Source organism: Haliotis cracherodii, unplaced genomic scaffold, assembly GCF_022045235.1.
Source record: "Haliotis cracherodii isolate W230 unplaced genomic scaffold, xgHalCrac1.p SCAF_7, whole genome shotgun sequence".
NCBI classification, from domain to species: Eukaryota; Metazoa; Mollusca; class Gastropoda; order Lepetellida; family Haliotidae; genus Haliotis; species Haliotis cracherodii.
In genome coordinates, this window is record NW_027266330.1 from 11,914,629 (window position 1) to 11,940,354 (window position 25,726).

The 25,726-nt window shown below is 39.6% G+C and overlaps 1 protein-coding gene across 3 annotated transcripts in view; it reads right to left on the bottom strand.

The window, feature by feature from the left end:
* Positions 1 to 25,726, bottom strand: part of LOC139449086 (IQCJ-SCHIP1 readthrough transcript protein-like) — a 282,100-nt gene that overhangs the window by 213,846 nt on the left and 42,528 nt on the right. For all 3 annotated transcript variants that reach the window (XM_071230552.1, XM_071230550.1, XM_071230551.1), the window contains exons 2-3: positions 11,894 to 12,004; positions 7,512 to 7,576 (exon numbers count right to left, since the gene is read on the bottom strand). In XM_071230552.1, coding sequence (XP_071086653.1) covers positions 7,512 to 7,567 — 56 coding nt within the window. In that variant the 5' untranslated portion in view covers positions 7,568 to 7,576; positions 11,894 to 12,004. The remainder of the gene's footprint in view (positions 1 to 7,511; positions 7,577 to 11,893; positions 12,005 to 25,726) is intronic.

Genomic DNA, 25,726 nt, shown 5'->3' on the forward strand with positions numbered 1-25,726 from the left:
TTTTACCCTACTTAAAAACAAGCAGTGAGGCATATTTCACATTTCACACTGAATCGTTGAAAGATTTGTCACCAATTTTACAAATGCGAGCTCCACAATTTGCAAGATAAATAAGCTTGGTTTTTGTCTCCTGACAATATTAAACTACTAAGAAGAGTTTTACTCTACTGTGTTTAATTTTGTACAGTTTGAAGCAATTATCAGGTGTTCTCAGAACTGAACCTGGACCTCATTCGTGACATATAAACACATTAACCACTCAGCCACCCCTGGTGGTGTGACCTATCCCTGAAAAGGTAATCTCAATACATGGAAAATTGCTAATAATTTAAGAAATTGTTTCGAATTTCGACGTAAATTTTGAATTGTTTGGTTTCAAATTAAATTATGAAGTATCAAATTCAGAATAACACACCCCTGTGTTCAGCATATGGTTACAAATGTAATTTAATAGTCTTTTAGGGCAAAGCAATTCTACAAACTGTCATTCCATTTTCATTAACATATGTAATTTTAAGGTATCAAATAAACAGGAAGAGACCTCCATGTTCAAATATCAAAAGTTACCCCCTAAATCAATGCCAATATACAGAGAAAGGCAAGTCTATTCCAGGGATGTCATTAACCTTCCGGTCACATAAGTACAGATGGCCAACACAGACCTTCAGCAACTGATACCATCCTGTATGTATCTGATTGCCACGTGGACTACCTGACCTCCAGCTAGACTTGCCTTTCTGTCTTGTGCCTGACAAGCCTTAGCTAATTGGATCACTATACCTGTTTTAGAGTAGTATATAGTCCCTCAAATAAAGTAATGTATACGGTCATATCGAATAGTTCAACAGGAGAACCCTCAAGAACTTAGGAACCCTCAAGTCTCTTAATTTCAGGAGCTGAAATTGGGATGAGTATGGGATGAGTATAGGCAGATACAGCTGAGAAGGGGATGAGTATAGGCAGATAGAGCTGAGAAGGGATGAGTATAGGCAGATAGAGCTGAGAAGGGGATTAGTATAGGCAGATAGAGCTGAGAAGGGGATTAGTATAGGCAGATAGAGCTGAGAAGGGGATTAGTATAGGCAGATAGAGCTGAGAAGGGGATTAGTATAGGCAGATAGAGCTGAGAAGGGGATTAGTATAGGCAGATAGAGCTGAGAAGGGGATGAGTATAGGCAGATAGAGCTGAGAAGGGGATTAGTATAGGCAGTTAGAGCTGAGAAGGGGATTAGTATAGGTAGATAGAGCTGAGAAGGGGATTAGTATAGGTAGATAGAGCTGAGAAGGGGATTAGTATAGGCAGATAGAGCTGAGAAGGGGATTAGTATAGGCAGATAGAGCTGAGAAGGGGATGAGTATAGGCAGATAGAGCTGAGAAGGGGATGAGTATAGGTAGATAGAGCTGAGAAGGGGATGAGTATAGGCAGACAGAGCTGAGAAGGGGATGAGTATAGGCAGATAGAGCTGAGAAGGGGATTAGTATAGGCAGATAGAGCTGAGAAGGGGATGAGTATAGGCAGATAGAGCTGAGAAGGGATGAGTATAGGCAGATAGAGCTGAGAAGGGATGAGTATAGGCAGATAGAGCTGAGAAGGGGATTAGTATAGGCAAATAGAGCTGAGAAGGGGATTAGTATAGGCAGATAGAGCTGAGAAGGGATGAGTATAGGCAGATAGAGCTGAGAAGGGATGAGTATAGGCAGATAGAGCTGAGAAGGGGATTAGTATAGGCAGATAGAGCTGAGAAGGGGATTAGTATAGGCAGATAGAGCTGAGAAGGGGATTAGTATAGGCAGATAGAGCTGAGAAGGGGATTAGTATAGGCAGATAGAGCTGAGAAGGGATGAGTATGGGCAGATAGAGCTGAGAAAGGATGAGTATAGGCAGATAGAGCTGAGAAGGGGATTAGTATAGGCAGATAGTGCTGAGAAGGGGATTAGTATAGGCAGATGAGCTGAGAAGGGGATTAGTATAGGCAGATAGAGCTGAGAAGGGATGAGTATAGGCAGATAGAGCTGAGAAGGGATGAGTATAGGCAGATAGAGCTGAGAAGGGGATTAGTATAGGCAGATAGAGCTGAGAAGGGGATGAGTATAGGCAGATAGAGCTGAGAAGGTGATTAGTATAGGCAGATAGAGCTGAGAAGGGGATGAGTATAGGCAGATAGAGCTGAGAAGGGGATTAGTATAGGCAGTTAGAGCTGAGAAGGGGATTAGTATAGGTAGATAGAGCTGAGAAGGGGATTAGTATAGGTAGATAGAGCTGAGAAGGGGATTAGTATAGGCAGATAGAGCTGAGAAGGGGATTAGTATAGGCAGATAGAGCTGAGAAGGGGATGAGTATAGGCAGATAGAGCTGAGAAGGGGATGAGTATAGGTAGATAGAGCTGAGAAGGGGATGAGTATAGGCAGACAGAGCTGAGAAGGGGATGAGTATAGGCAGACAGAGCTGAGAAGGGGATTAGTATAGGCAAATAGAGCTGAGAAGGGGATTAGTATAGGCAGATAGAGCTGAGAAGGGATGAGTATAGGCAGATAGAGCTGAGAAGGGATGAGTATAGGCAGATAGAGCTGAGAAGGGGATTAGTATAGGCAGATAGAGCTGAGAAGGGGATTAGTATAGGCAGATAGAGCTGAGAAGGGATGAGTATAGGCAGATAGAGCTGAGAAGGGATGAGTATAGGCAGATAGAGCTGAGAAGGGGATTAGTATAGGCAGAAAGAGCTGAGAAGGGGATTAGTATAGGCAGATAGAGCTGAGAAGGGGATTAGTATAGGCAGATAGAGCTGAGAAGGGATGAGTATAGGCAGATAGAGCTGAGAAAGGATGAGTATAGGCAGATAGAGCTGAGAAGGGGATTAGTATAGGCAGATAGAGCTGAGAAGGGGATTAGTATAGGCAGATGAGCTGAGAAGGGATGAGTATAGGCAGATAGAGCTGAGAAGGGATGAGTATAGGCAGATAGAGCTGAGAAGGGGATTAGTATAGGCAGATAGAGCTGAGAAGGGGATGAGTATAGGCAGATAGAGCTGAGAAGGTGATTAGTATAGGCAGATAGAGCTGAGAAGGGGATTAGTATAGGCAGATAGAGCTGAGAAGGGGATGAGTATAGGCAGATAGAGCTGAGAAGGTGATTAGTATAGGCAGATAGAGCTGAGAAGGTGATGAGTATAGGCAGAGAGAGCTGAGAAGGGGATGAGTACGTGTATAAAAGCTCAGTGACACCAAAAATGACATGATAATGTAAGCTTTGGTTTGGGAAGTAATCAGCGCTTAGAATAAGTGCTTAATGACTACCTCTAATGTATTCAAATTTTCATTCACACCCTACCCAACTTCCGAACTACAACTTTAAGCAACCTTTCTGACTGAGAAATCCGTTTTCTTTCCATACAAAACTAACAAGTCCTCTTCACATCTGACTAATCATACCATTTCAAAATCTGATACAACACCTCTATGTCGGTCAATGCGGTGGAGGATCAAGGAAATGTACTACACAGAACATCTCCCTAAACCAATCAGTTTCTGACAAACAACAATTACTCTCGTGAGAACAATACTCCAGTTGTGCCACTACCATCCCAATCTTGTGACAGAAATAAGATCACCCACAAAATGCAACAAAAATTCCAGAACCCAAGAGACGTCCACTTGTCTTTCAGCAACAAACCGGTGAAACTACATAACATCATGAATAAATAGAACAGTCCCCACCAAAAACAACATAGAACTAAACCTCCTAAAGATGTAATTCTTAAATCGTAACAAGCACGTTGCTATAACTATCTATAGCAACGTTATACCAGTCTTTTAAATATAGCGACATATAGCCCCTGAAGAGTTGTTCCCCTTTACACATCTCTTCTCAAATCAATACTTAAAAAAACACATTATTATTTTGTATTAAAGCTGAGTGAAAATTTTGATAAAAGATCATAACTGATAGAAGATACAATTATTATTTCAACATTGATCGCAAAAGTTTCTCTACTTGAGATAAGACTGCCAAGAAAATTGTCAACTGCAAAAACGTTTTGAACAAAATGCATGTCAATGACGGTATCAACAGTTGAGTGAAGCACTTGTAAAATCCTTGCTTTAGTAGCAAGCCCACCTTATCCCAGCCTTCACTGGAGCCCAAACGTAATGCGAGTTCCAAAACAGCTTTACGCTCTGTGTTTGTTTGTTTGTTTGTTGTCTAAAGTTGCAGTCAGCAATATTCCAGCTATATGACGCGGTCAGCAAATAATCAAGTATGGACCAGACAATCCAGTGATTCATATGTTGAGCATCAATCCATGCAAATGGGATACGATTAACCAAGTCAGCAAGCCTGACCACCCGATCACATCAGTTGCCTCCTACAACAAGCATAGTCGCCTCTTATGTCAAGCATGGGTTGCTGAAGACCTATTCAAACCCAGATCTTTATGGGTTTACACTTTGTGAAACAGGTCAGTGTGTGTATGGTATTTTACACTGAAATAATCAACATATCAGATGTATCATGACTACCCAGAGTGAACAACACTTGGAGCACACAAACCGACGGCTGAGGATGTGAGAGGAAACCTTTGAGTACTGAAGAAACATGAGTCCAAAGTTACTACCCGGGTACCCCCCCCCCCCCCCCCCCATTACCCGACCCTACCCGGGTACCCGCTGTTGGTCTCAAGAGGTAGGTACAAACTGTCCAATTGATAAAAGCTGAAGAAAATTGACCGTAGCCCTGGCAAAATGTGTTTAGATACACGTATAAAACGATCTGGAGTATACACTGAAGATGAGTGAAGTTTTATTTTTATTCGAACATATAAAAGTCAGAAGGAATGGGCGCAGTAGTCAGAAAGAACTGCGCACTTGTAGTTTAACCATGGTGAGTGAGTGAGTGAGTGAGTGAGTGAGTGAGTGAGTGAGTGAGTGAGTTGGGTTTAACGCTGCTTTTAACAGTATTCCAGTTATATCACAGCATGTCAGCTTAATGTTGGAGGAAAGCCCGAAGTGAAGCAGGTCTCAGACGTTAACCACGAGCACGGGTATGGTGCTGACAAACCTAGAAACATAATCAGGGCCAACCGGGATTCGAACCCACAATCAAAGGTTTCTGGCGTGCCCAAGAGATGCAACTCTGCACATAGAGTTCCAGATAATTTTTGTCTTTAAAAAAAATATGACACAACAAACCACGGGTCCAGGTAGTCCTGTGGGTACCCAGGTCCTACTCATTACCACCCGACCCAAGTACCCAAGGTACCCGTCCTAGCCCCAGAGAAATCCTCCATGTGACAGAATGAATGATATTATTAATCAGCACAAAGCTATGTCTACAAATTTACAATTTTTCTATTTCAAAATAAATAAACAGAAGGTACATATATTACAAACAAATATTACTTTAACATTGTCAGTCAAGGAATGGTAATCACAGATGTGACCGATATGATACCACCTGCAACCACTAACTTGTAACGAGATTTTTGTAACACAAATGTAACGTGATAATATTCCGGAATCAAGTCCAACTGTGACGCGTGCACACGGCCTTGCCAAGGACCTGATGTGAGTGGCACCCTAGTAGTCAACCGTAGTCACAGTCGACAGTCTGACATTGTGGACACCTGATCCAAAGTGCCCAAGAGTGAGTGAGTGAGTGAGTGAGTGAGTGAGTATGGTTTTACGCCGCTTTTAGCAATATTCCAGCAATATCATGGCGGGGGACACCAGAAATGGGCTTCACACATTGTACCCATGTCGGGAATTGAACCCGGGTCTTCGGCGTGACGAGCAAACGCTTAAACCACGTGGCTACCCGACGGCCCCAGTACCCAAGAAACATGAAAGAAAAACCAAAACTTTAGTCACTCAACACTTTCTATTGATCATTAGCCTTCAGATTTTTCAGAAACTGAAGTTGACATTTTTTTCAACTTTTCAAAGACTGAGAGTTACTGTTGTTTTCCTATGGTAAATATTGATAGCTTAAAACAGATGGAAGACCAATTAACTGACAATATTGATTAATATTTTTCAGTTTCTTTTTCTGGAAACGTCAGGAGATAAAAGCCCTACATTCATGTTTTACATCATTTATTTGGCAATTTAGGTCATTTGGTACCTAAATAGGATAACCTGGTCATAGTCAGATAATCACTACCTACAATAAATTATTTACCTCACTTTGTCAAGTAGCCATTCTCACGTCTTGTATGTAGTGTAGACATTGAATTTGGAAGATAGGTACAAATCTATCAGTAGTGACAGGGACTAATCTTAGTGAAGTGTATCTTATTTATAAACACTGGGCACTTGACTCAAACATAGTAACACAATGATGTCATCCATTCATTGTCTTTTTAGTTCTCTGTTGTGAAGAATACATAACAATAACCCCCCCATCATTTACGATGTCATATTCAATACCATGGAGAACAATGGATGTCATACATTGTTCATGATGTCATATTTGTATATATTTGAGAACAATACATTACATTATGATGTCATATTTCTGGATCATGAAGAACACATGATGTCATTTTATCAGAGCTCCAGATAAGCTGCGTATCTGCGTGAAATACGCATCAGAAATGCAGAAATACGCAGTAAAATATAATCCAAGCGTATCAAATACGCAACGAACATAACAGATACGCTACAAAAATAAAACTTGTGCGAATCATCAAAATATTGTGAAGTAACCCTGCGTATTTGATTAGCAAATGAGCAACTTATATTGAAATTATAAGTTGGCATTCCGTCAACCTTGACAAACTCCACGATGACAGTTACATCATGATCATTTGCCATCACACTTTCTTGTGGAAGTATCGTGGTATTTTTGAGTCCTATAAAGCTCTCGAACCCACACGACACCAGTTTGCAGGGACTAGATGAAGTGTTTTTAAATATTTAACTTAAATACCCAAATGTGTAAAAACTAGTGGGTAACAAAACAATGAATACGCGCCTAGAATTACTGATACCAAATGATTTTAAAATGCATGGGTAAAATACCCACAACACCAAAAGCTTATCTGGAGCTCTGTTTTATTGTTTGTGATGTCATCTTTTGCATCATAGAGAACAATACACTTTGTCAATCACTGTATATGATGTATTTCTATATAATACATAAAGTTAAAAAAATACATAAAGTTGTCAATTGTTCAGAATGTCATATTCAAGTTTCATGGCCAACAATACACAATGATGTCATCCATTACTTGCAATGTCCAAGTTTGGTGATGGAGAACAATACACAATGATGTCATCCATTACTTGCAATGTCCAGTACAGGTGTGATGGAGGACAATACATAATGTCATCCATTGTCCATGATGACACCATATTTTGACACTGGCCAACAAAACAGTGGTATCACTCAAAGATATTATACATCTTTGGTTCACTTAAGCATGTTTCTTAGCTACAGTTTATACATTTCTCACTCACTCACTCACTCACTCACAGCTAGTTAGTCACCACCAATATCACACAGACACAAACTTACTTGTCAACCAAGAGTTGTCCTTCTTCTACTTGCTGCATTGTCTTCTCTTGTCTCATCCTCTCCTCCTGGGGAGAGAGAAAAACTTCATCAGAACCAGCTTCAACATGAGAGTGTGCTCAACAGGACCAAATAAGGGGTTTTCATAAACAAGTACGAACATACACATTCTCAACACTTCTTCACAACCCAGGACTTCGGCTTGATGAGCAAACACTTTTCCAACTCGGCTACCACACCACCCCCACGATAGTTGGAAACCCACGTATTCCTAATTCCTTTTTATTTTACTGATGAGACAATCCTTAATTTCATGTGCAAAAATATTTTTTTTTTTTTATTAAAATGTCTTTTCACTGAACAAAGGGGCGGTCGGGTAGCCTAGTGGTTAAAGCAAAGCGTTCGTCCATCATGACGAAGACCCAGGTTCAATTCCTGACATGGGTACAATGTGTGAAGCCCATTTCTGGTGTCCCCCGCTGTGATATGGCTGGAATATTGCTAAAAGCGGCATAAAACCATACTCACTCACTCACTCACTCACTAAACATAGGTTATCTATATATATTTAGGTGTTTATTTAATTAGGCTTCTTTCAGGTTAGACCTAAATTAGACCTTTACAACATATTTTTATTTTTTTTAAATTCTGGCTTCTATTTGCCATGAAAATCCATAACAGAAATTAAATCAAGTTGACATTTAAAAGATTAATGGAAAAAAAACCATATAACAATAAAGGTATTTATAAACATGTGTTTTCAATTGACATCCATCAACAGCTGCCAACTGTACTGTGTAAAACGCTTACATCACAAGTACATTATTTATTTCCCATTTGTATTCAACCAGCCACTGTGACACGTGTTCATCAAACCGTGATATCTGTCTGGTTGCGTGCATGACTTGCCACACCGTCTGTGATGTCATCGCCATTGTTCCAAACAATCCACACCATCTAGATTCAATAACATTTGTAAGTGCATTATCTGATCATATTTGTGAAAGTAATTCAGTCTTTTTATCGCAAATCTATAGTTGTAACAATAACTTGACGTATCTGGTTTGTTGATGTTCATCATCAGTTAGGGATCAGTCTGATGTCACACAAAAATATTAATTCCTTAAGTTTTGGGGAAGGGTGGGGTGGGAGAGGGTGTGGTGTGGCTGTAGATGTGGTGGGCATGTGGGTGTTGGTAGGGGTGTGGCTGTAGGTGTGGGTGTGGGTGTGGCTGTAGGTGTGGGTGTGTGTGTGGGTGTGTGGGTGTGTGGGTGTGGAAATACCCCTGCATGTTTTCCATCCAATAAAAACAAATAACCAGATTTCTCAATGTCTTATAGAGTAACTGAACTAAACTGATCCTTTTTTCATTCCTAGGCTGTTAGTAGTTGTCAGTAAATACATCCACAACGTCGGGTTTTATCGTTACCAGCAATGGTCCATCTTGTGCAGTGCGTAATATATGATGACAGGTTTGATGTATAAAAACACTACAAATGATTGTCAACACCTAGGAAATATACTTCATTCAATAAATATTGTGAAAAGCAGGGAAAAACTCAAGAATGCATGACAAAAGAGGCCAGTAAACACGGAAATTCAACATTTTCAGAATTATTTCAAAACGTTTTTGTAACCAAAGTTTTTTATACGACATCAAACTTTTGAACTGGTCCCTTAGCAGTTAGACAGCGTACTGAACATAGCCTGTAAACATTTCACTCGGTGCATGAACTTACATTCATCAGATCAGGTTGTCAGACTTGTGTATAAATTGACATAAATATAAAATACTGTTTTTAATTCAGGAAAAGACCTCAAGTAAATTGTCCAGATCACGATTGTCAATTTTGACTTAAATGTCGAGGGCGATCAGGAGATAAGTGCTATGCCATATTTGTTTCTAAAAACTGACAGCAGTACCCTATATACAGTCAAGTCCCGTTAATCTGACATGGTTGGTTGATTATGATAATGTCGGATTAAAGAAAATATCAGATAAACAAAAGAAAGTAGTATCAACTTTTGTGATCGAAAATCGGACAACTACATGATAGATAACAATACAAACACGTAATAAAAAAATGAAAAATGAAATATTCATATTGTTATGTTACATTGTTTGTGGAATATGTTTTCAGACTGTATGACTGATTCAAAATACTTTAAAAAGCACAGTCTGAAATGGAAGTCGCCAGTTTGAAACTGGTGCTGCAAAGTTTAAGAAAGCTGCTTTCTTTGTGGTTGATGTCGAGTTCCTGTCAGTCATTTCATTGGTCGGTCATAGTTCAAGAAAGGTCGTTCCAACGTGACCTGTAATGGGATGTCCTTAGTGGTAGCAAGAACTTGCATCTGATTTTAATGAGATTGAGGTAATCTAAGCATGTGATTAATCCTGTTTTGTTTATTTAAGCATTAATTGTTTATTGTTAAGCAAGCTTATCTACGTTTTAATTATGCAGTTACCAACCGACTCGTCTCATATGAATTGACTTGAGAGACTTGACTGTATACCCTACTGAGAAACCTACCCATATGATAAATAAATGCATATTGAAGTTACCATATTCAACGTAATAAGCGCCCGCTGCGCGACTTGCTAATATATTGGCTTGTGAACAATCCTAATTAGCACCCCTTCCGACCCCTTTTTACATATAATACGCACCGCTTGCTTTTCCTATTCGCGTAAAATACGCACTCGTGTGATATATGCACCCTTTATTATTGGCAAATAAATTCTGGAAAAATATATCTGTCGTACATAAACATTTCAGGCTGTCAGCATAAACCACAAAATTTATCTTTCAACTCTGATTTTTTTCACCAAAATATTATTCTAATAAAACCCCTATGTTTAATTTTGAGAGCGCCCTGTGCGCTTATTACGTCGAATACGGTATAATATGAGATCTGTCCATATTGGAAACCATGCGCAAAACTGAGGCACGTGGGTGGCATTTCTTGAGTCGTTATCCAATAGACGTGGAAATGCCGCGAAGACACACTCTACAATGGATATATGTTCTTTGAAATAGTGTTAATGATGTCAATAGACATTATTGCAGGGGTACAACTGAACAAAACTCAGTATCACCCATAAATCCCTGAATACATCTTAAATACACCATGACACGTAGGATGGACCACTTTGGACCAAAACATCATCAAACATTGAAGTCATTTGCTTCAATGTCAACATGCTGGAGTTCGGTCTGATGGTTCCGGTCACTGTAAAATGAAGTATATGACCAGTTTTAAGACGCTTCGGTAAAAGATCAAAGACGCCAATCCTGTGATAAAGTACACTTTTTGAGTTACGTCATGATGGGTTGATGTCATGGCGCAGTTGAAATTACCTCCCTGTGATCTAACGTATCCTTGGTAACATCGTTCTTCCATTACCGTGAAGCAAGATGGCATATCTGAATCAATTTTCGTTAACATAGTTTAATTAAACTGTTGCTCTTCCTCCGCCATGACCATCCCATGCCATATCACACCCCATGCCGCCAATTCACATAGGCATAGGCCAAGTTTCAATGATAAAACCCATGGCATATAAAAAGGGGTTGGCCAATACCGTAAACCAACGCTCTTTGAAAGTATTTTACAGGGATGCCGATCTTAAGAACCAGTACGTAATGACGACAATAATCAGAATGAATTTCTGAATACTATATCTCATCTGGAGTCTGGGAGAAAACACATCCACTCAGATTGTTTAAAACATTCATTCAGAGAATGCTAGGCTTTCCAAGTTCCAAATCCCATTTAACCTTGTTTTTCCAGCAATATGCTACAGCACATACATCACTGTGCCTATCGTTTGTTTGTTTGTTTGTTGTTTAATGCTGCACTCAGCAATATTCCCATTATAGGACAGTATCATTCTAAATAATTGAGTCTGGACCAGACAATCCAGTGAAAGATATTGTGAGTAAAGATCCACGCCATCTGGGGACATTTGCCAGCAATCATCCAAGCTTGACCACCTGATCCAATTGGTTGCCTCTTAAGACCAGCATTGGCTGCTTGGGACCTATGCTAACCAATAAATCCAGCTGGATGACGACAAATTGACCAACCTCGACTTCTGTGTTTGATATTTATGTATCAACACATTGGGCTAAGCATTTATTTAAGACAACATTTCTAATGCATATTTCGGTGCCTTTGATGACTGGGTTAGTCAATACTTGATTTATTCGTTGTCATCACATAGCTTGATGGGTGCTTGGAGCGCATTAGTCAACAAACAAAAAAGCACAAAATGATTCTGTCCATCACAAAAACTTTTCAAACATTTTCAAACAACTCACAAGTTTTCAAAGTGTTTGAACGTTGGAATCACTCAAGACACTAACTGTTCAATTGACTCCTACCTCTTCAAATCTTTCAAACAGGAGATCTCTGTAGAGTTGTCTCCCCTTGTATCCACGGAAATACCTCTGTATACACACAACGGCCCTCTCTGCTTGACTCAACTCACAGTTCTGTAACACAAAACATCATTTGTCAATAATAAATCCGACCTGTAAAGATCCAGGATAGAATAGGTCTTCAGCAACCCATGTTGGCCTTAAAAGGTGACTATGCTTGTCGTAAAAGGTGACTAACAGGATCGGGTGGTCAGCAGCCAAAAAAATTATGCTTGTATTTACCTTACAGCCTTCCCCATGACAATATGCTATAATAATTCATCAAATTCTCTTGCTAAGTAATTCTGTCATAAATCAGGAAAATACCTGATTGTAGAATCAGAGGTTTCAAATCACAATAACCACCTCTGATTGTAACAGCTGATTTGATGGCCGCATCACAGTGGAAGCAAATATTTACAGAAAGTACAAAGTATCAGTTAAGTGTTCAAATTCAAGTTAGTCCTGGGTTTGTAACCAAACACTTCTTTGGATACATTTTGTATTTGTGTCCCACAAGAAAACGGTATGATACATGTAACTTGACAGTGGCCATGTTGAGAAGCTGACCTCCTTATTGAAGGCTAGACAATAGCAATACAACATGCCCTTTATTTTGTAGACATTAGTCAACAAAACTGACACAATGTTTGTAACTATAGTAGAACAGTACTTGAATCAGTCTCACAACACAGGAACAATTCCTTCTCTCAAATACATGAGTCACTAATAATGTCAATACCATATATTGTTAATGATGTCAAGACCATATTTGGGTAATGACATCAACACCATATTTGGGTAATGACATCAACACCATATTTGGCTAAAACTTCCAATACCATATATGGGTAATAACGTCAACATCATATTTTGCTAATAATGTCAATACCATGTATGGGAAATAATGTTAACACCATATTTGGCTAATAATGGTAATAACATATATGGGAAATAACGTCAATACCATATAAGGGAAATAACGTCAATACCATATAAGAGTAATAACGTCAACACCATAATTGGCTTATAATGTCAATATCATATATAGGTAAAAGCATCAATACCATATTTGGGTAACAATGTCAACACCCTAATTGGGTGAACTCGTAACATCACTACTCAGTCACATGACTCATAAGCACCTCCATACATCATTTTCCATGTTATTTCTGTCAGGCAAATGTGTGCAGATGAATGTCAGTAAAAACCATATCAGGACATCCATAAAATCTCCAAAGAACAAGACCCATATTGACGAGTGTATATAGTTTTACGTCACTTTCAATATTCCTGCAACATCATGAAATGGGGCACCAGAAAAAGCCTTCATGAATTGTAACCATGTGGAGAATCGAACCCTTGTCTTCAGCGCGACAAATGAACACTTTAACCACTGGGCTACCCCACTGCCCCAACAAGACCGATAAGTACACAACTGGAATCAAAGTCCTGAGTAAAATAGTGAAATTGTTTGCCTTTCACTGATGCCCAGCTCTATATATAGAGTGAGTATGGTTTTACGCCGCTTTTAGCAATATTCCAGCAATATCACGGTGGGGGACACCAGAAATGGACTTCACACATTGTACCCATGTCGGGAATCGAACCCGGCTCTTCGGTGTGATGAACGAACGCTTTAACCACTAGACTACCCGACCGCCCCTCTATATATAGAAACACCCGGAGTGATATGTCCCAGTCATAGACTCCAGAACAGAACTGTACAAGAAGAATAAGGAAGAGAATTTATGGATGTCAACTTCTGTATTTTGAGGAACACAACGTTGCGGAGTACATGCTTACTTCTTCATCAGGAACGAAACGTTGTGTTCTTCATAACAAAGAAGTTGACATCCAAAAATTCTCTTCCTTATGTGCATCCCTTCTAAATGCATTTCAAAGACTTGTACAAGAAAAGTGAAAAACATTGCAAAATAATTACATGTGGGACATAGGGAATGGGTTTAATGAGGTAGTTGCAAAGACCAATTTATACTGAAACCGCCTGACCACATCATTCCCGATGGCATAGTTGTTTCACTGAAATATGACACGGTAGATGGGAGTAGAGTTGCAATATTCTGATATGACATTTCCGTTTTGGTGTTCTACAATAAAAAGTTATAAAAAGTAATTATTTAATCAAAACTTCAGACTCCTGTGAATAAACTTTAAAAAGAACCATCCCGAATTACTACCTCTCGAATATTGCAACAAAATCCACACAAAAAACATTGTACAAACACACGGGGACGTCAATCATTAATTCAACATCAAACATGACCTCAAGAGAACCTTGCTTCTATGCACTCAACCCAAACAACTCAAACACAGCGTAAAAAACCCACGCTGAATTAAACTCATGACACAATCTCATCAAATGATTTCAGAATCCTACTGTCGATTTAACAGCCATATGCATGAAAGAAGTCCATCAAGATGAGCATGTAATAAACGCTGTCAGTGTATGAAACAAAGTTAGAAGCCTATTTCACGACCTCAGCAAAGGGCATCCTCGGGAGGACGCACATCGCATGACCTTTGCCTCAAAGTGGACAGTATTGGTTCCAGTACTTTGATGGAATTGTACTCTGTGACATCCCGACCACTAATTCGATTGGATACGAGTACCAGAGTCGGCCTTTAATGTAGACGGGACAGAGGTGAGATCTGATTGTGACTTTAGAGTCATCTTGAATCAGCTCTTTCAAAAATGATTAGGAAAAGGGCAGATAATGTGATCTTTGTACCTCAAAAGATTATGATGGAGGAAAATTGAGTTTATATTTATAGTTTATATTCAAAATGTCAAAACCAGTGGAATCAGTTAGTTTTAATACTGTATTTTATATATATGGAGTATTCATCTCACATTAGTCTCTTCCACATGTCGTAACATAATAAAATTTACTTTCTAATTGCAGATGTTATAATTTCAAATAAGCAGTAAATTATTCATAAGATAGTCCTTATTTCATGAGCTAAAAGTTGGAGTGAGTGGGGTTAAATATGCTGCTTTTCACAATATTTCAGCAACATCATGGCAATATTTCAGTAACATCACGGCAATATTTCAGCAACATCACAGCAATATTTCAGCCACATCACTGCAAAATTACAGCAATATTATATATACAAAAGAGTTTTTAACAGATTTCAACAAAGCTTTTAAAAAAAATGAACATGTATTTTCTGTAATTCTAATTGAGACAGGGACTGTCTGAGATTTTTCCAGGTGTATTATATATTTTCAAGGCAGAATCTAAAATCAATGCCTTTTCAAGACAGATCTTAAATTTCAAGCAATTTTCAAGACAATCCTTGCAATTCAAGGCCTGTTCAATACAGACCAATGCAGACCTTAACATTCACAACATTTTTGAAGGTAGACCTTACAATATTAAAGGTCTTTTCAAGACATACCGTAAACTTCAGGCCTTTCCAAGCCTGTACTAATCCTTGAGGAACCAGCTCTGTTATCAGTCCGGAAGTCATGACCTCAAACGAAGGTCAATCAATTCCATCACAGACATGATAACCTCAACGAACACTTGTAGCATCGTGTGATTAGCCTGATGCTATGGTTCATCTTCAAGAGAACTGTTTAACACCGACAAGCACAGGCTGGTATTTGAAGACCAAGACAAACAGATCCAGTACCACAATACACCATGTCCATCAATCCTCAACTCAAGATGACAAACACAGCCAAACGTGGCCAATATTGACCAATAAATCAACAGATTCATTTTTTCCAAAGTAAACATGCAATCAAACTGAACTTTCCTAGTAACATGACTGTTTTAAAGTCATTCTTTGATATTCGAGAGAGTAAATAGTTTTTTTTCTGTTTCAAGAATCATCCTAGCAGGGTCGCCAGGCAGTGTTCAAATAACGATCACACACGAGAATCAAACATCAATATTTTTAACAAATCAAAATGAACTTTGTCACATGCAAGAGAACCGCTCTACAAACGAAATGACCATTTCAGAACCTGTTAACAGAAACGTCTCTTCAAGAAAATCCTCACAGAAATCAAAGTAAAGCTCAACACAAACCTTTACTGGCTTCCAACAGCAAGTCAGGTCTTGTGATGATAGACCTTTCTGGCTTCAAAAGAAGCTTAAAATATCCTGTGGATGTCTTGAGCATTAGAGACAGAAATTAAACTGTCCTACATTGCTGGAACGGTCCCCTCAGAAAATGTTTACAGCTTGAGGGGGATCAATGCGTTTGTCTGCCGAAGTTCCTAAGTAGTTACTGTATTACGACGTCCATCAGAGTCTAAATCTCCATGTCTACAGTCGAGGGAAGATTACATCTTCATGCATTGCTTCTACATGAAGTATTAAATATGATACTCTTACAGCTTCAACTGATATCAATGTAGCTTTTGAAAAAAACATAAATAAATGAACAATTTATTAATTACATTTATAAAGAAAATGAATATATCCTTATTAACCTGCTATCAGAATGGTCATGCTAAAAAACTAGGTGGTAGAGTAAATGCATTTCAGTTCAAAGAGAGCATGTTGGTCCACGGTCTGGTGCCTATTAGAAGACGAGGTCTGGATGTTGTAATTGGCGCCATCTTTAATGAAGGAGGTGAGATAAAAGTGACCAAGTGCAAAAATGGTTTCACCAGGAGCACTCATAATATCTTCAATGTCATTATCATCAACCAAAGTGACATATGTCACATATGTTCACCACTTTGCTTAAGTCCAAGAGCACTAGCGACAGACCAGGATCTTTTATCTAAGATTCAAACCCCACAATCAGACAATCCTGTCACAACAAAGGGCCACAACTCTGCAAAGCGAAAAGCGATTGCTATGACTACAAGGCAATATCAAAATCAGGACAGGATCATCCAACCTCAAGAGCCTATTTGATGGACTGGGTTTCTTGCAATCTGACAAATCCTTGGTGAATTACATTGACAGCAGAGCAAAATCCGTCTGTGAGATCACGGATCCCATCCGTCAGAGTTACTGTCCACGGAACGGGACGCCAGAGGCCGAGGGTACAGACACCATCGCAAGCCTACCATCAGATTGCTAATCAATGTGATCTAGTGCTTCATCTCTTCTAAGGTTCTTGTTTTGTGGGATGCTCTGATGTTTGTAACCTGTCATTTATCATCTAGCAAGTTATTTATTCTAAGAGTTGATATTATTGTATTTGCAATTAGAGTACTTGTCAAGTGTTTTCAGTTGGGGATTGGGGATTAATCTTAAAAAAAAGAACCACGGCACTGTAGCTCACCTGGATTTGTAGTCAATATTTCAAACTGTTAAAAAAGACAACTCTTTAAAAATATGCTGTTAGCATTGGCCAAAAGTCTTCTTCAGTTGATTCTGTAGAATTTCTTTCATTACATTTGTATTACTGTTTCATGGGGATTAATCAAATGCATTGTTTTATCAATCATTTGAATTGTCAAATAAAATGTCAGTTAGTCTCTCACCTGATTTGTGGAATATTTGATCAGTAATCAATCACCTGAATTGTTACATAAAATATCAGTCAATCATTTGAAAAATCAGTACATATTAGCAAATTAGTCAATCAAGAGTCATTAAAAAAATATTGAGTCAGTCAATGAACTGAATTGTTCAATAATTGTTGTTTTTTGTCAGTTAGTTAGTCAACCATTTGATTGTTTTCACTGATAAAAATGCCACAATATTAACCTGTTGACTACATTGTTATAAGAAGTCTAGACGTACAGTATCTGCTTCAATTCAGAGTTGGTAGTCGGCGACTAACGGGATCGGGTGGTCAGGCTCACTGACTTGGTTGAAGCATGTCTTTGTATCTAAATTGCGTGGATCGATGCCCATGATGTCAAGCACTTGTTCAGTCGAGACTCGATTTACAGGCCGTTGTCAAAAAGATTGCAGTGTTTAACAACCAAAAATAACACAATTAGTTGTCAAAAAGATAGAATATTGCTGATTGCAAAAAATAACACAATTAAAAGACACATGACACAAAGTCGTAGAATGGGCTCCCTGAAGTGTACACATGGCATGAGTGAGTGAGTGAGTGAGTATGGCTTTACACCATGTTTAGCAATAGTCCAGCAATATCACGGCGGGGGACACCAGAAATGGCCTTCACACACTGTACCAAATCAACTTGGAACTCAAACCAAACAAATTATAAAAACACAAAAACACAAAAAAATAGAATCCAAAATTACCTGCCTTACTCCTTTCAAACTCAATCAAAAAAAGTATTCCCAAACACATCCACCATAAATCTTAATTCCATCTGAAAGACAGCTGACGCGAAATTCCATTTAAACAGCGAGTTTAAATTTACATCAGGAAATTACCTTCAAGTCACTGTTCACAGATACTCCTGTTCAAATCCACTCCAGAGATGGCAAGAACACTTCAAAGAGGAGCCCTTCTGGAAGGCACTTCAAGTCAAGTTCAATGATGAGGAAGAGGGAAAGTTTAATTCTTCAGAACGCAATGACTTTATCTTTCCTGATCGAAGTGTCTCCTTTCCTTGATAATGAATCCAGATGGATGAAGCCTAACGGAAGATGTGATGAGAGGGTCTCAAATGTCTGAGGGTAGAAACAAACCTGCCTCCATTCTCTCAAGAGAGACTAATCAATAAACCCAAACTTAGTGTCCAAGTTGTGGCCTCAGGCTGTACCAATCAATAACGTATTGTCTCTATTGACAGTTCATATACACGCAATGCACCAGTAATCTTGTAAGGGACTTGTCGTTTCAAATTCTGAGTGGTTTTTTTTTCAGTCACTATTTCTAACAAACTTTTAATTGAAAGTTGGAGGAAATGAAATTTGGGGGAACCACAATTTTCTCAGGACATCAACGAATTGTAGTATATTTAAGTGAAGCTGTTTAAATTGATTTCTTTACTTTTTCTTATGTTAAGTGAGTGAGAGTGAGTGAGTGAGTGAGTGAGTGAGTGAGTGAGTGAGTGAGTGAGTGAGTGAGTGAGTGAGTGAGTGAGTGAGTGAGTGAGTGTGAGTGAGTGAGTGAGTGAGTGAGTGAGTGAGTGAGTGAGTGTGTGTGAGTGAGTGAGTGAGTGAGTGTGTGTGAGTGAGTGAGTGAGTGAGTGAGTGAGTGAGTGAGTGAGTGAGCAGTATTTGTGTATTTTACAAAACCTTGCTTTTCAGAATGACCAGCTAACACTTTAACCACCAGCCTACCGAACCACCCCGAGAATGAAGACAGTCGACTTGAAATACAGTCCAGGTTCAGATAAACTGTAATTCTGGCAAAACACATTTCTCAGTATGGACATATTTGTGTCAGTGACATTTGTAGGAAGTACATGACACAGTCACAGCATGCCCAATAAGGTGGAGGAGCAAAACATTATGCATACCCAGCAACAATACTTGAAGTCATTAAGTAGACTGGATTGGATTGTTGTTTAACGCAGCACTCACTGGTACCCCAAATTTAGAAGCCTCCATGGCTGATCAAAAAGGTCACCTGACCTGACCTCCGAAGGACATGTCTTGAGATCTTCACACAGAGCGGTATCATAATGGAGTCCGATTTTATTGAGATTTGATTATTTTCAGTGTTCCTGGTAGTTTGTTTGTTGTTTAACGCCGCACTCAGCAATATTCCAGCTATATGACGGCAGTCTGTAAATAATCGAGTCTGGACCAGACAATCCAGTGATTTAAATCATGAGCATCGATCCATGCAATTGGGATCGATGACATGCATCAACAAAGTCAGCGAGCCTGACCACCCGATCCCGTTAGTCGCCTCTTACGACAAGCATAGTCGCCTTTTACGACAAGCATGGGTTGCTGAAGACTTATTCTACCCCGGACCTTCACGGACCTTGTAGGAAGTACATGTAACAGTCACAGCATGCACAATAAGGTGGAAAATTATGCATACCCAGCAGCAATACTTGAAGTCATTAAGTAACACTTTGGGAAATATGACATTGAAAGTGACCTGATGAGTGAAATCTAACACTAAGAAGAAAGAATTAATCATTCATGACTAACTGCACAACTAACTTAAATTGTTGTCATTTCTTTGACTTAGTTCAAGGAACACCTGTGACCTTCACCTAGCTCCAAGTTTTCGAGTTCCCTTCATGTTCAAAACAACATGTGTTCAAATACTAGATTGGCGTTCATGCCGAACAGTATTTCAGTTAGAGCCATCTGTGTGTGAAGCAAATCCAAGGTGAAGCAGATTGTAGAGGTGAGCTATTTGGTGAAACGTGTGATGGTGTAATAAAGAGCATAAGGGAAAATCAGTAGATGATCCTGGCACAGCTAAGGGAAATAACTCTTCACAGCAAATAGTATACTGACTCTGAGCTAGTTTTAGCCCCTTAATGCCGAGCGCCAGACAGGGTAACAACAAGTACCATCTTTTAAAGTCTTTTGGTATGACATGGTCGGGGATCGAACCCCGGGCCTTCCTCTCTCTGGGCGGATGCTCAACCACTTGACCACGGAGGCGGTAGATGGATAGATGGATATACAGATGGATGGTCAGAGCTTGCTTGAACATCACATACCATGTGGAGCAGTACTGTTCACTTAACATTTGTATTCAATGAGTTTTTCCACCATTTGTCAGTACTTACTTACTTACTTACTTTGGAGATTTAACGTGCGCTTTCCGACTGATGCATATTTAGCACATGGGCCTAGCCAGGCCATTTAATGTGTTTCCGAAAGGGGCGAAAGTGGTGTGTGCAACACAAGAGGGGGCTCTAGGGGTTGCTTATACAGAATTTGGGAATTTTGAGATTTGGAATAGATGCCGATGGGATTGGGGAGGAGAACTAAGGGAGCTGGGTATGGTGGATGTTTGTTTGTTTATGTGATTTTGATTTGGTAGATTATAGTGTTTTTAGATGCGTTTTATTAGTTCCGTTTTGATTAAGAATAAGCCTAAGGCCTTGAAGTTTTCTAGTTTATTTTGTGGGTTTAGTATTGCTTCTAGAGTGAGAGCCTTGTTTAGATTGAGGGTGGTTTGTAATGCGGTTCGATGTGTTAGGTAATGTGTGCAGTGGATGAGTGCGTGTTCTGGGGTTTCTAGTTGTTTGCAGTGTGGGCAGTTACCTGTAGTGAGTTTTTTTAGTTTTTTTAGGTGGTTATTTAGGTTGGTGTGTCCTGTTTGGAGTTTAGTGATTACTCTGTCGATTTTTTTTGATGGATGGAGAATTTTTGGTTTGGTTAGTGGTTTGCTGAGTACTTTTTTGATTTGGCTATTTGAGTTTAGATATAGGTTATGCCATTTTTTGGTGATTTTTTGTTTTTTTACGCTTTAAATTTCTGATTTTGAGATGGGTAAGTTTAAGCTTATTTCTGGGATTTTGAGAGATAGTTTGGCTGCCTTATCGGCGTTTTCATTACCGTATATTCCTACGTGGGCGGGTATCCACAAGAAGGTTATTTGTTTGCCTGCCTCAGTTAGGTCGTTGGAGCTTTTAAGTATTTGATTTATCAATTTAGGTCGGTGTTTGGTATTTTTGTTTTGGAGGGCTTGCAGTCCACTTAGGGAGTCAGTAAGTATTTGTGTTTTTTGGATTCTTGATTATGGAGGGCTGAAGTTGTTCTGCCATGAATATTGATTGGTTGTTTGGGAGTCGTTTAAGATCTTTATAAAAGCACAAATGATAGTGAGTGAGAGAATTCTAACCATTTTAAGAGGTGAGTAAATGTTGTTTAGCACCACGGTCAGCACTATTCCAGCAATATCACAACAACCAGTAAGAATCTAGAAGATGGGGCCAAGCAAATCATTGACTGAAAGCAAGAGCAATGGTCAACCCAAACAGGGCATGATGACCCAATCAGCAGGTCATTCAGCCTGATCAGTACAGCTCACTGGGGCATGGTGACAGGGCATGATGACCCAATCAGTAGGTCATTCAGCCTGATCAGTACAGCTCACTGGGGCATGGTGACAGGGCATGATGACCCAATCAGTAGGTCATTCAGCCTGATCAGTACAGCTCACTGGGGCATGGTGACAGGGCATGATGACCCAATCAGTAGGTCATTCAGCCTGATCAGTACAGCTCACTGAGGCATGGTGACAGGGCATGATGACCCAATCAGCAGGTCATTCAGCCTGATCAGTACAGCTCACTGGGGCATGATGACCCAATCAGTAGGTCATTCAGCCTGATCAGTACAGCTCACTGGGGCATGATGACACCCAATCAACAGGTCATTCAGCCTCATCAGAACAGCTCACTGGGGCACAATGACGGGGCACGATGACGGGGCATGATGACGGGGCACGATGACGGGGCATGATGACGGGGCATGATGACACACAATCAGCAGGTCATTAAGTCTGATCAGTACAGCTCACTGGGGCACGATGACACACAAACAGCAGGTCACTGGGGACCATTTCCACCCACTCCCTACAGGGTAGAACAAGTATTTGTCACAATGTGACGAAATGTCCCCTGCCTGTATATACACCATAGTACCAAATATAAAGACAATCCAGCGATTAATTCTTGAGATATTGCGGCAACACCGTTTTCCAACTCCAAAAGCAGATTTGCCTGCTGTGACCTTGAAAATTGGGTCAAGGTCACCAAAACCGACTGGTGTCTGCGATGTCTGTATATACACTATAGTTCCAAATATGAAGACAATCCAGAGATTAGTTCTTGAGATATCGCAGCAACACCATTTTCTAACTCCAAAAGCAGATTTGCCTGCTGTGACCTTGAAAATGGGGTCAAGGTCACCAAAACCGACTGGTGTCTGCGGTGTCTGTATATACACCATAGTTGCAAACATGAAGACAATCCAGAGTTTAGTTCTTGAGATATTGCGGCAACACCGTTTTCCAACTCCAAAAGCAGATTTGCCTGCTGTGACCTTAAGTATGGGGTCAAGGTCACCAAAACTGACTGGTGTCTGCGGTGTCTGTATATACACCATAGTTCCGAATATGAAGACAATCCAGTGTTTAGTTCTTGAGATATCGCGGCAACAAACAGGTGGGACGTACGGACGGACGGACATACAGACGTACGGACGGATGGTCGTGAATACTATATCCCCCGCTTCACGCTTTCATGCGGTGGGGGACAATAAACAGACCATATCAACCAGTAATAGATCCTAGAGATGCCAATAACAACTGGACCTACTGGAACAAACCTTCCTTGAGTGATGTGACATAACTGTATGATAACACAGACAGCTGTCACGGCTGTCTCAGCCGTTGGCGCCATCTTGGCAAACACTGACATGGTAATAGTCTAGCAAATTGAAAAATGCTCTTTTCCGCTCCAAGAGTCTTGTAATGCTGTCAGTAATATCTTAACTTAAATTGCCAGGAAAGCTGAATTTTATGCTTGTACAAACATGGCTGAAATTGGAGACACTGGCGCCGACTATCCTGGAACCACCTCATCTGGTTGTCAAGGCACTATTCCATGACCATCTACTCCTGCATGAACAACTAAAGTCTTTATAAATTTTGTGGAAATAAGTAAGTAATGAAACTAGGACTCAAACCACCATAATGATACATTTGGTTGCAATATCAAATGCATACTGCTCAACTATTGGTAGGGATATCCTGTTCAGGTGGGAATTTAAATGTGACATTGTTAGGTGAAGTTGTCATATCAATAGTATTACCTAAGTCTTTTTCAGCTTCATCTCAAGCTGAAATATCAGAAAGAACCTATTTCAATAAGCTGGTGTTCTCTGTTAGTGAGTGAGTGAATTGGGTTTAATGCTGGTTTGAACAGTATTGCATATATATATCATCATGTTAGCTTGATGTGGGAAGATTGAGTTAAAATTTTACGTCACATAGGCAATATTCAAGCCATATCGTGATGTGATGTAGAAAGAAAGTTTTGTGGATCTCTTAATGCTCTCTCTACAGACCATGCCTTCTTAATGCTCTCCACAGACCATGCCTTCTTTATGCTCTCTACAGACCATGCCTTCTTTATGCTCTCTACAGACCATGCCTTCTTTATGCTCTCTACAGACCATGCCTTCTTTATGCTCTCTACAGTCCATGCCTTCTTTATGCTCTCTACAGACCATGCCCTCTTTATGCTCTCTACAGACCATGCCCTCTTTATGCTCTCTACAGACCATGCCTTCTTCATGCTCTCCACAGACCATGCCCCCTTAATGCTCTCTACAGACCATGCCTTCTTTATGCTCTCTACAGACCATGCCTTCTTTATGCTCTCTACAGACCATGCCCTCTGTATGCTCTCTACAGACCATGCCTTCTTTATGCTCTCTACAGTCCATGCCTTCTTTATGCTCTCTACAGACCATGCCCTCTTTATGCTCTCTACAGACCATGCCCTCTTTATGCTCTCTACAGACCATGCCTTCTTCATGCTCTCCACAGACCATGCCCCCTTAATGCTCTCTACAGACCATGCCTTCTTTATGCTCTCTACAGACCATGCCTTCTTTATGCTCTCTACAGACCATGCCCTCTGTATGCGCTCTACAGACCATGCCCTCTGTATGCTCTTTACAGACCATGCCCTTTTTATGCTCTCTACAGACCATGCCCTCTTTATGCTCATACTCCAACTCACAATAAATATAAAAATTATTTGCATTCAACCTTTTTCTTTGGCCTTACTGAGCAATGACTCCTGTCGTTCAACAATTCATACATGCACACCTTATTATATCCATAAGATATATACCATATTTGACATAATAAGCACCCACAGCGATATTTGCTAATATATTGGCTAATGAACGATCCCAATTAGCACCCCCTCCGATTGATCAATGTACACAAGACGTATTTATTCGCGTATTATACACATTCATGTGTTAAATGCACCCTTAATTATGGGCACTTATATTCTGGAAAAATATATCTGTCGTATATAATCATTTCAGGCTGTCAGCATAAACCATGAAACTTATGATCTTTTAACTCTGTTTTTTTTTCAACAAAAAAATATTCTACTAAGAGACACTTATTTCCAATTTTGAGACCGCCCTGGACGCTTATTACATTGAATACGGTATACAAAGCCACTAGAAACAACATCAAATGAAGAATCTGAATATGACACTCATTAAACATCAGCAAATATTCCACAGGAGATGAAGGAAGCCTACAGACAGATATACCATTCTATAACCAGCTTATACCATGACAGAACTGTCTTCCTGGTGTGGCTTGTCAGCCAATCAGAACACATCAATATATATCAGGTTATGTGTCAGCCTTCAACTGAAGCCTTTGCCACCAGGGACATGTTTGTGTTTACAATTGCTTCATCTTGTTACAGAAAGTGGGCCGAGGGAAAGAGGGCGATAAATATGTCATGTTGAATACATCACACTGGCGTCCCCTGTGAGTCAGGTAGTGATATCTTCCACCAATACCAGTTTTCTGGACTTAATTTATTTCCGTACACCTCTTTTCAGTATTTCTTCTCTCACATTTTCAACATTGAGTGGACAGTTCAAATATTTCTGAAGCCAGAACAATTTAATTTGTTGCTAAAAATGTGTCAGGGTTGATTAAATATATATTTTCTCAAAAAGAATATGAGTGTATTGTTTCAAATATTTCAAAGACAAAACCATTTGATTTGTTGTTTAACAGCTTTTATTGTTTGATATTCAAAACATGCTGTCCAGATTGGCTATTTTTTTATTAAACGCTTGAAAAAGCATAGAGGGGGACACCGAGCCATCCATTTTCAGAGAAAAAATGTTACGAAAAAAGGACTTATTTGTTTACTTAAACTGTAAAAATGCTTGATTTCGTT